Below are 18,156 nucleotides of genomic sequence, written 5' to 3'. Positions count from 1 at the left end.
TAGGTGGTATGATTATTCTTTTTTTTCTGATAAGCTTGCTTGGATAATAGAATCCAAATCAGAGTCAATATCAGAGTTGAAAGAAACTTGCCTTTGAGGAATATACTGCTTTGAGCAGGGGTAGGCAACCTTGGCTCTTTTATGACTCGTGGACTTCAACTCCCAGAATTCCTGAGCCAGCTGGTTCAGGAATTCTGGGAGATGAAGTCCACGAGTCATAGAAGAGCCAAGGTTGCCTACCCCTGGCTTTGAGGAATACACTGCTTTAATTCTATAGATTTCAGCCCACGGGTAATTTCCCCTTCTTGGAACTGCATTAAACAAATTAAGTGGGGAAGTTACATTCTCTTCTCAGTTGTAGTCAGTCAGAGTCAGCTGAGGGACAAGAGATGTCAGTGAGGAGGCTTTTTGTTTTAAAATCTGGAGTCTGTTCTGAAGTTCTATTAACTGAGCATAAAATGAGCCGTTGGGAGAAAGAGAAAGGCGGTTGCATTCTCCCTCCATTGAAGCCCTAGTTTCTATATTATCCTCTGTTTTGGCAGAAGGCTGCAGCCTTGAGCAAGTGAGAAGGGTGTGACTGAATCAAGAGCTGGACTCGAATGTCTTTAAATATCCTGTATTTCTGCCACCTTTTATAAAATTCTGTACGTTGTATGTCTTGGGAAAAAGTAGGCAGATTCTTTTAAACCCCTTGCCTATGAAACTAGGCAAAAAGTGATATATGTATCCAGCCTTCTATGCTGGGGGGGGGCATAGTAGGGCTTGCTTAACATTGTTACAGCTTTCAGATGTGTGAGTTTCCTAGCAAACAGGCTATTTAGAGAGACAGATAGCAGAGCTTGAAATGGTCTCTGAAAAGTGATTTTTTTAGTGTGGCCTTACCTTTCTATTCCTTCCATTATTTCACGGCTGATGGCAACTAGAACTTTTAAAAACTCTTTGTTGAGTGATACAGATGTGGGCAAGTGTGTTTTTCCTCAACTCCTTTGGAGAAGTAGAATGTTCCTTTCTCCTGGTATCAAACTTGTTCTTAATTAAAAGGTACTTAAAGCTTTGTGAGTATCATAGTGTGGTAGGAAAGAGACATTTTTTTATTGTTTTCCTTTTTTTTAATTTGCACTGTTGAATACTTTCTGGGCTATTTCTCAGTTTGGTGGTACAGGTAGTCCTCAACTTACGGCCACAAGGTTGCTAAGTGAGACATTTGCTAAGTGAGTTTTGCCCCATTTATGACTTTTCTTGCCACAGTTGGTAAGTGAATCATTGCAATTATTAAGTTAGTGACACAGTTAGAGTTAGGGTTTATATTATAATAGCCATTTATATTTTCCCTTGTTACAAACTTTTATTTAATTTTGAGTTATTCTGTTATTTGATTTTCTATTAAATTTTCCATTTTTATTATCATTTGTCATTGAATTTTAATTCCTTTTTCCTTCCAGTATGTTATCATGTTAATAATTTGACTTACAATCGTACAATTATATATACATTAATGCTGCAGAGTCTTATAAGAAAATTAAATGTGGAATGCAGGATTATTTTTAAAAAATGTTCATTGTGTTGTATTACCTTTGAAAAGCAAAAGCATTTTATTTTTAATTAGCTGTTAAAATAGATAAGACAGAAAGAGATTACTTTCATCTTCATAGGGCTGTTAATGATATTTTGGGTAATGAGACTATGAAACAGATGATAAAGAATAAAATATTACAAAATAATTGCTGCAATTATTTAGACTGTTGTATAGAGAGTATATTTTGAACATCCAGTCTATGGAAATTGTGTGGTCTTAAGTTACCTCAATATTACCTCATTTCCTAATCATACATAGAGAAATACAGTTTTCTGGATTAATACTTTTGTGGTTTGATGCTGGCTTTTTCACCAAACATTCACCAAACATTCACCAAATGTTTAATATTAACCTCCATTATTTGAGTGAGGTAATATGGTAAACTAATGATTTAAAATGGAAAAAAGCTATCATTTTTTCTTTGTGGCTACCCAAGAGAAAAGAAATGACCAAATTAACCTCCTTATGACAAGGTTTAGCATTATGTAACAACATTAACTTTAGAGACAAAATGCACTGATGTGCTACAGATTTAATTGAATTATCCTGATGTTTGTATTTTGATTTCTGTCATGAATTTATAGGTATCTATAGGCAAACAGCTTGTAATAAAAATGTGTCCTTGGCATATTCTGATTCATCATAATTAAACAAGAGTTACAAGATTCTTCAGTAAGACATACTCCATCTATCTGTTTTTATAATATTTATCTTTTAAAGTGATTTTTATATATTTTATATTATTGTTTTCCTATGTGATTTTATCTGTTTGTGGCATCACCCAGAGTTGCCTTTGGTGAGATGGGTGGCTATATAAATTGGATTAATTAATAAATTTGTGCATACAGCAGTATTCATCATGATTTTATTTCAGTGTTTCAGCAGAAAGTCAAAATTAGAAAGCTTTGCCATTTGTTTTGTGCTGTCAGGGTTATTTAATAGCACCTCCGCTGCTTTGGGAATTTGTGTGAAATATATACATATATACCTGTGTATTGTTGAAGGTTAATTGTTCCATGAATATCTTTCTTCTGGTTTATACTCTGATATACATTATAAGCACTAGAAAGAATCCCTGGGAATAGAAAATGGGCCTTGTTCAGTTTATTGCTTTGGAGAATTTATATGACTTTTTCCATTTCATAGTCTGTCAAAAACTTCAAGTCTGCTGACTTACTACTTTTATCTGCAGCCAACTTTTGTAATGCCTTTCCACAGTGGCATGCTGGGTTGTAAATGAATACATAAAAATCAATGATGTCAAACGAAAGAACTGCTAAAGAGTGCTCCTTGTATCTTTATGTGGTCTCTTACAGTGTTTTATTAACTGGCAATTGAATGTACTTTTTGGTTGTGCTTCAGAATATCAATACAGCAGCTTAAAAATGAATGCATAGAAAACTGGTTTTCAGGGATAGAAAATAATGGAAATATATAATGAATACCATTGACATATATTAGATTTAGTTACATTTTCTTTTCTTTCATCTTCAAGCTATAAATTCTTTTGCTCATGACATCTCAGTCTTAGTGCTTCACATAACACTATATAGTTCAAAGAATAACTTAATAGCTATATTTCTGTGCAGCATTACATCTTGCTTTAAATGCTGCCTGGGTTATTTATTTATTTATTTATTTATTTATTGATGGGATTTATATCCCGCCCTATCTCCTGAAGGACTCAGGGCGGCTCACAATACAACATATAATAAGTACATAAATCAAGATAAAATGAAAATTGAGAACATCAGTGCAATAAAAATTAGAGAATTTTAAAATGAATTAAAAATACTAAATATAAATTAATTGAAATGCCTGTCAGTCTAGGTCAGCTTGGTGGAACAGGTGTGTTTTGAGGCCGCGGCGAAAGGATTGGAGGTTTTGGGCTATCCGAAGCTCAGGGGGGAGCTGATTCCATAGGGTTGGTGCTCCCACAGAGAAGGCCCTCCCCCTGGGGGTCGCCAGCCGACATTGCCTAGCTGACGGTACCCTGAGGAGGCCTTCTCTGTGTGAGCGTACTGGACGATGGGAATTTGTTCCCGGCAGCAGATGGTCCTGCAAGTATCCCGGACCTAAGCCATGTAGGGCTTTAAAGGTAAGTACCAGCACCTTAAATCTCACCCGGAGGGCAACTGGTAGCCAATGCAGCTCACGCAGGAGGGGTGTAATATGGGAGTATCGGGAAGCTCCCATCACAACCCGTGCAGCTGCATTCTGCACCAGCTGAAGCCTCCGGGTGGTCTTCAAGGGCAGCCCCATGTAGAGAGCATTACAGTAATCAATACGGGAGGTAACGAGTGCGTGGGTGACTGTACGTAGGGCATCTCGGTCCAAAAAGGGGCGCAATTGGTATATAAGACGAATCTGGGCAAATGCCCCCCTAGCCACGGTTCCAATGTGATCTTCAAAACTGAGTCGTGAATCTAGGAGGACGCCCAGATTGCGTGCTTTATCAATGGGAGGTAACATCTCTCCTCCTATAGTCAGAGATGGAACCTCTTGGACTAAACGAGATGACGGTATGTACAGCCACTCAGTCTTGGCCGGGTTGAGTCGAAGCCTGTTTTCTCCCATCCAAATCTGTACCGCTTCCAGACAACGGGACATCACATCAAGGGCATCACTGGGTTGGTTCGGGGTGGAGATGAATAGCTGGGTATCATCAGCATATTGATGATATTTCACCCCGAAGCTACGGATGATCTCTCCCAGCGGCTTCATATAGATGTTGAACAGGAGGGGCGAGAGCACCGAACCCTGAGGCACTCCACAATTAAGAGGCCTAGGGCTTGACCTCTGCCCTCCTGCCAACACCGTCTGCGAACGGTCCGAGAGGTAGGAGGAGAACCAACGCAGAACGGTGCCTCCCACTCCCAGCCCCTCAAGACGACGCAGTAAGATACCATGGTCGATGGTATCAAAAGCCGCTGATAGATCTAATAGGACCAGGACAGAAGAATAACCTCTATCTCGGGCCCGCCAGAGATCATTCACCAGCGCGACCAATGCCGTCTCCGTGCTGTGCCCCGGTCTGAAACCCGATTGGTACGGATCTAGATATTCAGCTTCCTCCAGGTTCAAAGGGAGCTGTCGCGCCACCACACTCTCAACGACCTTCGCAAGGAAGCGAAGGTTGGAGACAGGACGGAAGTTGTTTAAAACAGCTGGGTCCAGTGCCGGTTTCTTGAGGAGGGGCCTTACCACCGCCTCTTTCAAGGCAGCAGGGAAGTACCCTTCACTCAGTGAGGCATTGATAACTGCTAGGAGCCAGCCTCGTGTAACCTCCCGAGAAGCATAGACTAGCCAGGAGGGACACGGGTCCAACAAACATGTGGCGGCACTTAGTTTCCCCATGATCTTGTCCACTTCATCCGGAGTCACAGGATCGAACTCTTCCCAGATGTACTTGGCCAACTTCATCGATTTCCTCTCGTTAGATACTGCCCAGTCAGAGTCCAGACCAGCCCGAATCTGAGCAATTTTGTCCACCAGATATTTACTAAATTCCTCAGCCCGTCCATGTAGGGGGTCCTCTCCCGTCTCTTGACTTAAAAGGGAGCGGACCACTCTAAATAGGGCGGCCGGGCGATTATCTGCGGACGCAATGAGGGTGGAGAAGTAGGCGCGCTTTGCCACCCTCATTGCCACAAGATAGGATCTAGAAAAGGATCTTAACTGTGTTCGGTCAGACTCAGACCGACTGGCTCTCCAAATGCTCTCTAGGCCCCTTCTCTGGCGCTTCATCTCCCGCAGGTCCTTGGAGAACCAAGGAGCGAGTCGGGACTTGCGCCGGGTCAGAGGCCGCAAAGGGACAACGCGGTCGAGCGCCTCCGAAGCAGCCTGTTGCCAGGCATTAACTAAGGACTCGACCGGGTTGTGGGAGAGGGAGGTGGGAATGCTGTCTTTATAATGCCCAGTGTACACCCAGTTTATAATCTTAAACTTTTTTTCCCCTTTCTGATGGGGAAAATGGATTCAAAAGATATTTTTAAAAACACAAAGAAAATATTGAAAATATTAAAGAGAAATCAAAATTCAAAACACCCTTCTATGCCTTGGTAATGCCACACCTAGAATACTGCATCCAGTTTTGGTCACCACAATGTAAAAAAGATGTCGAGACTCTAGAAAGGGTACAGAGAAGAGCAACAAAGATGATTGGGGGACTGGAGGCTAAAATATATAGGGAACAGTTGCTGGAATTGGGTATGTGTAGTTTAATGAAGAGAAGGGTGAGGGGTGACATGATAGCAGTGTTCCAATAACTCAGGGGCTGCCACAAAGAAGAGAGGGAGTCAAGCTATTCTCCAAAGCACCTGAAAGCAGGACAAGAAGCAACGGATGGAAAGTAGTCAAGGAGAGAAGCAACCTAGAACTAAGGAGAAACTTCCTGACAGAACAATTAACCAGTGGAACAACCTGCCTCCAGAAGTGGTGAATGCTCCAACACTGGACGTTTTTAAGAGGAGACTGGACAGCCATTTGCCTGAAATGGTATAGGGTTTCCTGCCTGAGCAGGGGGTTGGACTAGATGACCCCCAAGGTCCCTTCCAACTACTACTACTACTACTTCTTCTTCTTCTTCTTCTTCTTCTTCTTCTTCTTCTTCTTCTTCTTCTTCTTCTTCTACTACTACTACTACTACTACTACTACTACTACTACTACTACTACTTCTCCTCCTCCTCCTCCTCTTTCTTTCTTTCTTTCTTTCTTTCTTTCTTTCTTTCTTTCTTTCTTTTCTTCTTCTTCATCATCATCATCATTATTATTATTATTATGTTCCGAATCCATTTTCAAGGCTGTGTTACGTTAGAGGAAAATGTAATTGTACAGATACTCCTTGCTCAACATCCATTCATTCAGCGACCATTTGAAGTTACAGCAGCACAGAAAAATGAACTTGCAACCAGTCCTCAAATTTATGACCATTGCAGCACCCTCATGGTCACATGATAAAGTTTTGAGGAGGGCCCCCCCCAGTGAATTTGCAGTTGGCCCCTGCTGCTGCCGCCACTACAACTGCCCCTAGCTGACTTTTCTTTTGTGCCTGTCCTCAGCTCTGTTATCATGTTCTTGCTATGATGTACAGCTTTCTGTTGCCATCCCCAGTGGACCTTCCTCCTCTACAGAATAGATAGAGAAGCCATTTTCTAAGTTTTTGCCTTTTTAATCACAGGCTAGAAGAGGATATTGGCCCTTGATTGCCAAATAAAAGAATACTTCAACACAATTCTGTCTGGCTGTTCCTTTATAGGGTCTGGAAGGAAAGTCCACAACAGTGAGAGTAGATTCCAGACTGGTCAACAAATAAGGGCATAACTAATGAGAACATTTATGGAAATTAAAATAAAAAAAACAGAATATTTGTTCAAGTGCTGTTTGCAAAAGCATGTATTTGAATAATGGAAACAATTATGGGGAACCAACTTGTCATATTAATTTCATTGGTTTATACAGCTATATGGTGGATGCTTGGATGGGTTTTTTTTCTTTCACTGATGTTTTATTTCAGCAAAAATGAAATGAAATAGCTGGTGGCAGTGGAGCCATATCCCAGAGCAGGAGAAAAATCAACCTGGCAGGTCCCAAAGCCCCTGGGGTAGAAAGTCTTTATCACTTTGTGGGGTCAGAGGAAATGTCTTAGTCTAAACAGAGAGTTCCTAAGTCCAATCAATATCTGCATTTTTATAAGCACTTCATTACGAGGCAAACAGTTGGAGAATAGTATTCATTTGGTATTTATGCTTTGTTTGCTTTTCAAATGGCCTGTGGTTTTTATGTCTCTCCAGCCTACCCCGACACAGGATTCATCAGAACCAGAAGACAAGGAACCCTTAAGGACACCATGTGAACAGCAGTATGAGTTAGGCTACCTATCGACTCCAGAGAGGCAAAGCGCAATCCTTCAAAGTAAAGAAACAAATAACAAAAAAGTTGGTCCGAAAATCTCCAACTTCTCAGTTGAAAGCTCAGGCTCCAGCATTTCAAGCCTACAAAAGGTACATTCTAGAGTTTCCTGTAGTTCTTCTGACATTTCAGCAAGCAAACATTCTTCAAAAGCCCAAACTCCTGACTCCAAAGCATGCAGTGGGGATCTCCTCGACAAGCATTCCCAACATTTTACGAGTGGTCAGCAGCCCTTCACTCCAAGGACTTTAAAGTCGGATGCGAAATCCTTTCTTTCACAGTACAGATACTACACCCCGGCGAGAAGGAAAGTAAGGGAGAATCTAAGGCAACAGATGGAAGCAGAAACGCAAACTGAAATAAGCAGGTGAAGAACTTTCTTAAGGAAGTCATATATAGACTTTGCACGAACCCACTGTATGGTGTGTTGAATTGCTGCTTCAAGTCCACATTTAACAATGGACAACTAAACTTGGTAGATGGGCAGCAACTAACGTGTGTGTGTATATGCTTGTGTGTGCTTGTGCGTGTAAAACATCGCTAGAAGTAGATGGATTAAAAAAAATGTCCTATGGCAGTATATGAAGGCAACAGTTCATCCAATTATTAGAGTAAACAAGAGCCTTTAAAAATGAGGCAACAGATAATTAAAAAAGACCTTGTATTTGCTTCATTTCATTCTTCTCTTTGAAAAACACTTTCAATGACATAAGTGCACCATTGTGGAATGGTCACCTTTCCAACAAGCTGTTTGTATAGATTAGGAGCCCACGCCTCTGCTCATAGAAAAGCAGTATGGTCTGCCGTCACCTGTATTTTAGTTACTCTGCATAGCTTGTTGCTGTATTTTCACTTGCAGAGAGGTCCCATTGTCATATGGATTCATATCTATGCTATGTAATTTAATCCTGCTTAATTTTATTTTTATTAGAATTTAATTTAATTTTAATTTATTAACATTTCTATACCACCCTTCTCCCGAAGGACTCAGGGCGGTGTACAGGGCAAGAATAAAACACAGAGTTACAAAAATTAAAAGGTAATTAAATACATGCCCATAAAAACAGTTGGTACATTCATAAAAAAACCCTAATAAAATAATAATAAAAAACCCCACCAATCCCCCCTCAGGCCAGGCCGGCTTGTTCGAACAGGTATGTTTTCAGATCGCGGCGAAAGGAGCGAAGATCGGGCGCCATCCGGAGCTCAACCGGTAACTGGTTCCATAGCTCCGGGGCGCCCACAGAGGTGAATAAGGCAGAGGTGATTGGACTAGTTCCAAAAATGCCTATTACAAATGGGAAAGCTTCCTTCATTTGCAAATGGAATCAAGATATCCATTGGGAATTTTCTGCAGAACAAAGTGAAGGATGGCATCGCCTCCAGTACATATCCAGAGGATTCCCCCCAAACTCTGGAACAGCATGGGAGATGGCATAGGGAAAAAGGAATTAGTAACTAGGAGAAAATAGTTGTTCCATGCCAGCTAACAAGTCTGTATCCAAGCATATTTATGAACTTTTTTATATTGCTTAGTAATGTTCTATCAGATTTACCGTATTTTCCGGCATATAAGACGACTTTTTAACCCATGAAAATCATCTCAAAAGTTGGGGGGGTCGTCTTATACGCCCAGTCGTCTTATACGTCGGAAAATACAGTATCTATTTTCCAACATGGAAGTACAGGTAATGAGTTTGAGAGTAGTAAGTAGAAATTACTTGGCTCTGGCAAATGTTGGAATTTCATAATAAAAGAAATAGGATAGTAAACTGAGGCACAAGCAATGTAATCTGATCAAAGTCACTTTTGAATTTATCTTTAAAAGAAGTTTAAACCATGTTCCTGAAGAATCGTGGCCAATATTGTTAGGACTTCCCTGATTCTTGTCTTGAAAGTTAGTTTTACAATTTTAATTGCAAGTAGTAAATTTCAGTTCGGATTTATTGGTGTATGTACAGCCAAAGTTCAGTGAAGTATTGAATTTGATACTAGAAGCTCCTACAGGAAAGTATCTTTATTAAATAAATAAATTAAATAAATAAATAAATTTTGTGTTAGTGTGTTCTATAGGGCCATAAATATTAACACATTATATTAATTAATACATGTAATTTAGATACCAAACACAGATCTCCCATATATTTTACTTCATTTCCATTTATATTAATAAAGGCTATTAAGAGCACAGTTGCAAGGGAGTAAGCCTCTTATCAAATATATAAATAATACAGAGTAGATGGCTTCTGCCTCAATTATATCTCCTCCAAATATAATAATACTTATTTCTCTCATTCTAATCTAAAGGTTTATTGAGTGCTATCAAGTCACTGTCTTCTTTAGAACTTGGATTCTCTAGCAAACTAAGTGTCCCTTCAACTCCATTGTATTTAATGCCAAGCAAGGAAATAATTGTGGCATGATTGGAAGACTTAGTCCCTTTGATAATGCTCTTAACTTCAGAAGCAGTTATAGTTATTCTATAGATCCTGTTAATATTCCACATCTTTCATATCTATCACAGTTTCTTTATTAAAAAGGATTTATAAATGCAGATGGATTATCAGTTCCTTGTATATTTTTCCTTCCAGCGGGCCATTTGTCTGTCATCTCACAAACAGGCATGAGTGAGGGGTATATAGCATCTATATTGTTTTTTGAACCCAGATGGTAATATATTCTGTCCCATAGATACTCAAAATAGTATATGGGAGTATTGTTTCTGCAGAAATGACATAAGATCATTATATTTTGTAGTTTTCAAGCCGAATCTGAAGCATCTGAAAAAGAGAATGTGCCCAGTTTTCAGAAGATCATGAAGGAGGTAAGTGATCTGTTTGTGTTCCAGTCGCCAGGCCATTTATAAAAAGAAGACTGTTGCTCTGGGTAGTTGGTTACATTCCATATTGAAAGAGGTTGCACTGACATTAAAAGGTCTCATTTATGGCTTGAATGTTTTTTGGATTTGATGTTTTCTATAGAAACACAATGGTTGCTCTAGCAGAAGTACCTTTTAATTCCACTTGGATTTGGTACATTAGTTCCAACTTTACTAATAAAAATTAATGTCATGCCTTTTCATTTGCTAGATTATTACAATGGAATTATATAACCACAACCATAACTAGAACACTTCAGTTGATGAAGAATGAGGCCACTTAAATTATTATTGTGGGACTTTTGCATTGTCAGGAATTCTGTTTTGTAAATAGATTTTAGATTTTGCGTATGTGGAAATAAATCATACATTTTTAGTTTGTGCATATGGAAATAAAAGATATAGGTGGAGACAGTTATATATTTCACAAATAAATGGGAAGTCTGGAATTAATTGGGCATTGGTTATTCGTTGTATTTTTTAAAAGCATTTAGTGGCCACCTTTTTTCTCTCTCACTTTAATGAACCATTAAAGTGGATCATAATATAATGTAAGGTAATGTAATATAATATAATATAATATAATATAATATAATATAATATAATATAATATAATATAATATAATATAATATAATATAATATAATATAATATAATATAATATAATATAATATAATATAATATTACAAATGAATTTTGTATTAATAACAGAGATATATGCTTTATATATAGGTAGAAGATCCCAGGTTTCCTAATGAACAGATGTTTGATGAAATGAAAACTATTTCTCAGTTATCCTCTCCAAGGTAAACAATATTCAGATCTTTTTCTTTCTTTTTTGACACACTCACTGCTAATAGCACATCACCATGCTTTCCTGTGAAGTACAGAATGATGTATTTCATGAGGTTTAGATCTGCACAAAGTTATCTAAGTACGAATACGCATCTTTTCCTTCAAACAAAATTTCCATAGCAGAGCAAATAAACAGCCAATCTGAAAGATGAAATGTTTATTTGAATGACAATATTTGTTTTGATTAAGAAATAATGAATTAGTAATTAATGAGAATGTGATAAAATCTTTCTTGGATGTAACTGGATGATTAACCCACCATCAATGAACAGATGTTTACTTGAGGTTAAAGATGGGTAAAATATATGTGTGTAAAGCCAAAATGCAAAGTCTCAATTTTTAACAAAGGGTTAAAAATAAAGGGCTGCCTTTGTTGAAGGAATATAGAAATTAGAGGTTTGTTTTCACCCACTTTCCGTACACTGGTATTCTTCTGGACAACCTACCAAAGTTGTGTGTTTGAGTGGACAGTTGCAGTTGTAGATGATGGAGGGGAAGAACATGAGTTTCGGGAAGGAACAGCATGGGTCACACAAGGCTTGGTGCTTTCTCCAGTTCATTTTACATCTTAGTATAACTAGTGGGAGAGATAATCTATTCAGGGTGAATTGTCACTAGTATGCTGAACTTCTATAGTGCCGCCTCAGGGTATGGCAAAGATTCCAGTTTGCAGCACTGGTTGCTAGGGAGACATTGGGCCCAAATAATAATAAGAAGAAGAAGAAAAAGGAGGAGGAGGAGGAGGAAGGGACCTTGGAAGTCATCTAGTCCAACCCCCTGCTCAGGCAGGAAACCCTATACCATTTCAGGCAAATGGCTGCCCAGTCTCCTCTTAAAAACTTCCAGTGTTGGAGCATTCACCACCTCTGGAAGCAGGTTGTTCCACTGGTTAATTGTTCTAACTGTCAGGAAGTTTCTGCTTAGTTCTAGGTTGCTTCTCTCCTTGACTAGTTTCCATCCAGTGGCGTAGCGTGGGTTGTCAGCACCCGGGGCAAGGCAACCGGAAGCGGAAATAGAGGGGCGGGCGGGGCCGCGGGCGGTGACGTCACGGCACTGCTGAAAAGACGCGCCCCGCAGCGGCGTAGACTTTCCAAGAAGAGTCGCGCGCATGCGGGATGCTTCCGGGTCCCTCTCGAGGGCGGCTGGGCGGGGCTCCGACCTGCAAGAGCCGCTGCATTCAAGCTCGCACGTGAGCCCCGCTAAATAAAGCCACGCATGCGCACGAAGCTAGGCCAGCCAGCCAGCGGGTCCGTCTTCGCTCGGCCAAACCTGCCAGGGCGCCTGCGGGGCGCTTGCGGTTGGCCTGAGCCTGGGCGGAGAGTTGGCCGCTTCTATTTATTTTATTCAGTTTATGTGGCCGCCCATCTCACCTGCCGGACTCATTTCGCTTTGCAAGAAAGAGCAGCTCGAGAGCGGAGCCAAGCCAACTCTGTGCAGCCCTTGGGGCTCCCTGAGCAGCTCAGTGCGAGCGCCCCCCCCCAAATGTTGCGCCCGGTGCGGCCGGCCCCCCCTGCACCCCCCACGCTATGCCACTGTTTCCATCTGTTGCTTCTTGTCCTGCTTTCAGGTGCTTTGGAGAATAGTGCTGGTTTCAAAGTGCTGGTTATCATCTTTAAAACATATATAGTATATATAAAGCAGTGGGATTTATTAAGCACCAATTTTCCCATCCCCACCAAAATTCCGGAAGGGGGCTGCTGAGAAGCAGAGGGACTGGAGTAAACAACAAACCTTCTGAGTAGCAATCCACACAGTTTGAAACACTCCTCCACCAGAGATACACTAACCCTGCTACCTGTTTGCATGCATTAAAAACATACTAGAATGTTTGTTGACTGTTTTATTTATTATGCTTTGTGGTGTGTTGTTTACTTGTTCACTGCCCAGAATCTGTCCTATTGGGATAAAAGACAAAGGTAAAATTGCAGGGGCAAAATAGAGCTGTTCCCTCTCTCCTTTTTAAAAACTCAGAGAAAAATAAGCATCTTGCTGCTCCTGATTGGTTGCCCAGGGTTTGAGTTTCTTTCATTTTACTTGCCTATGTAGATCAGGGGTGTCAAACTCAATGTCACGTGACGTGTTGTGACATATCACAACTTTTTTTCCATTTCCGGCAATGGTGTGGGTGCGGTTTCGCTATGATGCATCCGGCCCACCGGCTGGCAGTTTGACACCCCTGATGTAGATTAACAGGTTTCAGTTTGATTAACTGTTTTATATTCCTCTCCCTTTTTCTCCCCCTTTAAACAGCGAGAGTTACGGAGTAATATCCATTTAATAATTCTAAAAGTGATTAATTGATTTTATTTACTCCCTCACCTTCATACATTCATTGAGGGCAAGCTGAGTAAAATTCAATAATAAGAATGATCATACTGTGCACTTTCCTCCTGTAGGCATAGAGACCAATTCGAGCATAGTCTTATATGAAACAATGTACATGCTCATAGTATTCTGCCTTTTGGTTCTGATTTGCATTGTTTCTTCCTCCTTATGGCTTAGAGCAATTTCTCCATGTTCTGTTGAATCCCCAACCATGAGGAAAATCCAAGCTGAGTAAGTAACTCATTAATTTCTACGTTACATAAGTGCAAAACATTAATGAAGCTGACATTTTAAGTTATATGATACCAAATTACAATTGGATCCATGTACATCAGTTGCAAAATTGTGCATAATGAAAAATTACCAGATTATTTTTTATATCACTGATGCTGGTTTTTTCCACTTCTCCCATCCTATCCCTTAATACCATTTTGACACATATCGCAATATCAGACAGTCTGATATAACCACAACATTCACATGTTTAAGCAAAGACCATTGTTTATTGTTTGCAGGATCTGAACTGAGAAACAGAGCTGCGAATGCAGCAATTTATACCCTGGCCTCTAGGCGGTGGCCAATAGGTTTAAAGCAACCTATTGCCGCCTTAGAGGCAGCCAATGGCGGCGCTGGAGACCGGTTGTCTGTTAGCCAGCTTCCCTGCTTAATAATAATAATAATAAACCTTTATTGTCAAAGTACAACATGTGTACATTGAGATTAGCTGAGCCTCCCCCCGTGCTCTCTCCCCCCAACACACAGTGATAACAAACCCTCCATCCCACCACACTATGTGAACCAACTACACCACACACCGGCCTCCCAAGTCAATTCTGCATAAGATTATGTCCCATTTAAAAGCCTAACAGCCCATGGATAAAAGCTATTTTTCAGCCTCTTGGTACGGCTGGCTATATTCCTATATCTCCTACCAGATGGTAGGAGAGTAAAGAGATACCGTCCAGGGTGTGAGTCATCCCTGAGAATCTTCCTCACTCTTCCAAGGCAACGAGCCCTGGCGATGTCATCCAGTGGTGTCAGGGGACAGCCCACAATGTCTTGTGCTGTGCTCACTACCCTCTGTAATACTTTCCTATCCGCGGCTGTCAGACCAGCATACCAAACCACAATACCATACGAGAAGATGCTCTCTATAGTAGACCGGTAAAAGAGGGTCATTAGCTGTTGTTCTACCCTGTTCTTCCGCAAGACCCTAAGAAAGTGAAGCCTCTGTTGGGCCTTTCTAGCCACCTGAGTTGTGTTAACTTTCCAGGTCAGATCTTCACAGAGGTAGACTCCCAGAAATTTAAAGGAAATTTAAAGGACACAGGACACCACAGCCTGGTTTGGTTGATTGATTTAAATCAAACTGCATAATTTTACTTCCATTTCTTCTGCATTTTTTTTATTTGCTTTCTAGCGTTGGGGCCCAAGGCTACATTACAGAAAATCCATGAAATGCTATGTGAAACAGTTCATTTCCGATTTATATGAAAATCTTACGAGAACATAAGGAGGAAAGAGAGGGATATGTTGCTTATTTATGGGCTAAATAAGTAGGAAAATCTACAAGCAAGACATGAGAAATTGAGTCCTTGGTGCTCTCTGACCTGCATTGTTATTTGCAGATATTTCTAACATCTTCATGCTAGAAAGGAGCAAGGTTCACTCCCTGATTATATATAAAATGGCTTGCTTTAACAGTGTTGATGGTGGTGTTTTGATAATTCCTTATTAGACGGTTATTTACTATTTGATTGTTATTAATACCTGCTTATGTGGGCATTGATTGCTAACAAGGAGATATTCTGGTCATATTTTTTCCTGACTTGTCTGAATATCAAGCATTTAGCATTCTTTAGTATTTTTTGGATTTAGCTTGATCTAGGATGCTGTCCATTTCCCAATTGAAACTATGATTGAATCTATCCATGTGCTATAAAATTAAGGAATTTCTTTTGACAGACATGCTCTGCTAGTTTTTTGCCTGTCTGTCATACTTAGTGGTAGTTGCAGATCTTAAACCTAATATTGCTGAGTACAATATTACACTGGGACAAAAGGATGGGATCAGTTATAACCTATGAGATAAATTCCTCATACACTTTTTCCCCCAAACATTTTGTGCCCCAGCTAAAAGATCAGTCTCCTCATTGATTCATGTAAAGTCATTATCTGTTTTCCCAAGCCTTTTCTATTTCCAGCGAATCTGAATTCATAGTAAGAACGCCTTCTAGGATTCTTTTTTTAAAAAAAAACATCAAAGCCAGTTTAGCAATACATTAACTGAACAGAATGTCATTTGTGGAAGATTTCCAGCTCTAACTGATGCAGTGGAATATATGCCAGAGCTGTTTTGTTGATCAACGCTCTTCACTCGAGCAACTCCTTCAATGAAACTATTGTTTACATAAGAGGAAATTTAGTGACATATTAGCAGATTTGCTGATTGCTTATTTCTGCCCAGTGTTTGTGTATGTATTGCATTAGTTTGCATCTACTTACTTGGTGTTTAGATAACTGTTAAAATGATCTGTGGTGGTGCAGTGGTTAGAATGCAGTATTGCAGGCTAACTCACTGCCAGGAGTTTGATTCTGACCTGCTCAAGATTGACTCAACCATCCATCCTTCTGAGGTTGATAAAATGAGGACCCAGATTATTGTAGGCAATAGGCTGACTCGGTAAACTTCTTAGAGAGGGGCATTATGAAGTGAAATGTAAGTCTAAGTGCTATTGTTATTGCTATTTCCCTTGTAATGTTTTCTTTTGTTAAACATGCTTCTTTAAAAAAAAGTAAACACTGCTTAGCTTGACAACTGGATGAAATAAGAAAACTAATTCAAGACTTAGGTCATGCTATCCAGATACAGGTAGTTCATTACATATGTACACATAATCCAGTTTGGGAAGAAATTGCACATTCCTATTAGTCATGCAGAGTTAGATATTATTCATTCAACTGTTAATTGAAGTGTGAGTTGCATATTACCCTTTTGCTATGAATGCAATATCTTCAGGTCAATGAGAATATATTAGGGAAGCTCTACTTCCTGCCATTTTTAATCGCCTATAGTACAAATTTGCTAGTACAAATGTGTACCTTTTTATACAGGGGATCTTCCTGCTGCATCTGAAACAGCCTCAGCAGCAGGAAGATCCCCTGTATAAAAAGGTACACATTTGTACTAGCAAATTTGTACTATAGGCGATTAAAAATGGCAGGAAGTAGAGCAAGTTCACTCCTAAGAAGACTTTGAGGTGAATTAATGCACCAAACATATTAGTTTGTCTTCATTTATTGATATTAGTATTTATGGTCCAAGATCATAAATGGGAAATGGTTAGTAGCAACTAAACTGCTTGATCAGTGTTTTTATTTCGAGACTAAAAGTAGTTTTTATGTTTTCTGTTTAGAGAAGAAGAACTGCAGTATTTAAATTTTATTCAGGACATAACAGATGAAATTCTGAAGCTTGGATTATTTTCCAACAGGTTGGATATATATTTAAAGTTCCTTCATTTTATTTTATTTTTGCAGTGAAGCATTGCTAAATAGTAAATAAAGGAAGAATTAGATATGGTTTTGGGGTGAGAAGTGTGCAAAATTCTGAATAAATACAATCCAGAGGGAAAAAATATTTTACTGATGACATGAATGGGTAAATGGAAGTAAGATGAGACAATGAACAAAAAGTGTCTAGGCCATACAGAGATCCAAGAATGAATGAGACAGGTAACTAACAGCTACCTACTTAGAAAAAGTCTGTTGGTTTTGAAGATGTGGTTTAAGCACCAATCTATTCATGTACATGCCCAGCAAAGAAAGAAATGTAAATCTAGAAGCATGGCTGGTTTGATGGTTTCTGATGAAAGATTGGAAGAATCAGTGAAAAATATAAGGTGATAAGAGATCTGAAATCTGGGCAGGCCATTTGGTAGATTCAAGAGTAGATTTGAGGAAAAATGAACATGAAAAAGTAGGAAAGATACGAAAGAAACTATACATGAAAGCAGGATGGCTGCAGCAAAAGAACAGAAGACCAAAGATAAAAGAATTTTAATTCTTGTATGGGAGAATTATTTTGTTTCTATTTAAAAAAATAAGTTGACATCTTGGAGTTGATTAATTTTTAATAGTTTTTTTTTTGAGAACAATTACTTCCTGTGTAATACTTATTTTTGTTGTATTAAAGGGCTTTGGAAAGGTTGTTTGAACGTCACATAGAACTAAACAAGAACCATCTAAATAAGGTATGCTGCATAGATGACAGATCATTTTAAGAGTACTAAAAATACTTCTGAAAATGATCAATGTGTTTGCTGAAAAATATTTGTTTTGTAATATATATATATATATATATATATATATATATATATATATATATATATATATATATATATATATATATATATATATATATATATATAAAGGGACGCGGTGGCTCAGTGGGTTAGGACGCTGAGCTTGTCGATCAGAAGGTCGGCAGTTTGGCGGGTCGAATCCCGAGTGCCGTGTAGCAGAGTGAGCGCCTGTTACTCGTCCCAGCTTCTGCCAACCTAGCAGTTCAAAAGCACGTAAAAAAAAAATGCAAGTAGAAAAATAGGGACCA

General features: G+C 39.3%; 1 protein-coding gene across 1 annotated transcript in view; it reads left to right on the top strand.

Annotated features, from left to right (window-relative positions):
- SPATA7 (spermatogenesis associated 7) overlaps window positions 1-18,156 on the top strand; it is a 38,928-nt gene that overhangs the window by 17,527 nt on the left and 3,245 nt on the right. The window contains exons 6-11 of the mRNA XM_083350201.1: window positions 7,370-7,854; window positions 10,245-10,311; window positions 11,097-11,170; window positions 13,722-13,775; window positions 16,961-17,038; window positions 17,740-17,797. Of these exons, the coding sequence (XP_083206327.1) occupies window positions 7,370-7,854; window positions 10,245-10,311; window positions 11,097-11,170; window positions 13,722-13,775; window positions 16,961-17,038; window positions 17,740-17,797 (816 nt within the window). The remainder of the gene's footprint in view (window positions 1-7,369; window positions 7,855-10,244; window positions 10,312-11,096; window positions 11,171-13,721; window positions 13,776-16,960; window positions 17,039-17,739; window positions 17,798-18,156) is intronic.

This window comes from Vipera ursinii (assembly GCF_947247035.1).
Source record: "Vipera ursinii genome assembly, chromosome: 1".
Classification (NCBI taxonomy): domain Eukaryota; kingdom Metazoa; phylum Chordata; class Lepidosauria; order Squamata; family Viperidae; genus Vipera; species Vipera ursinii.
Note: the sequence above shows the minus strand (reverse complement) of the source record. Positions and strands in the feature narration are given on the sequence as shown.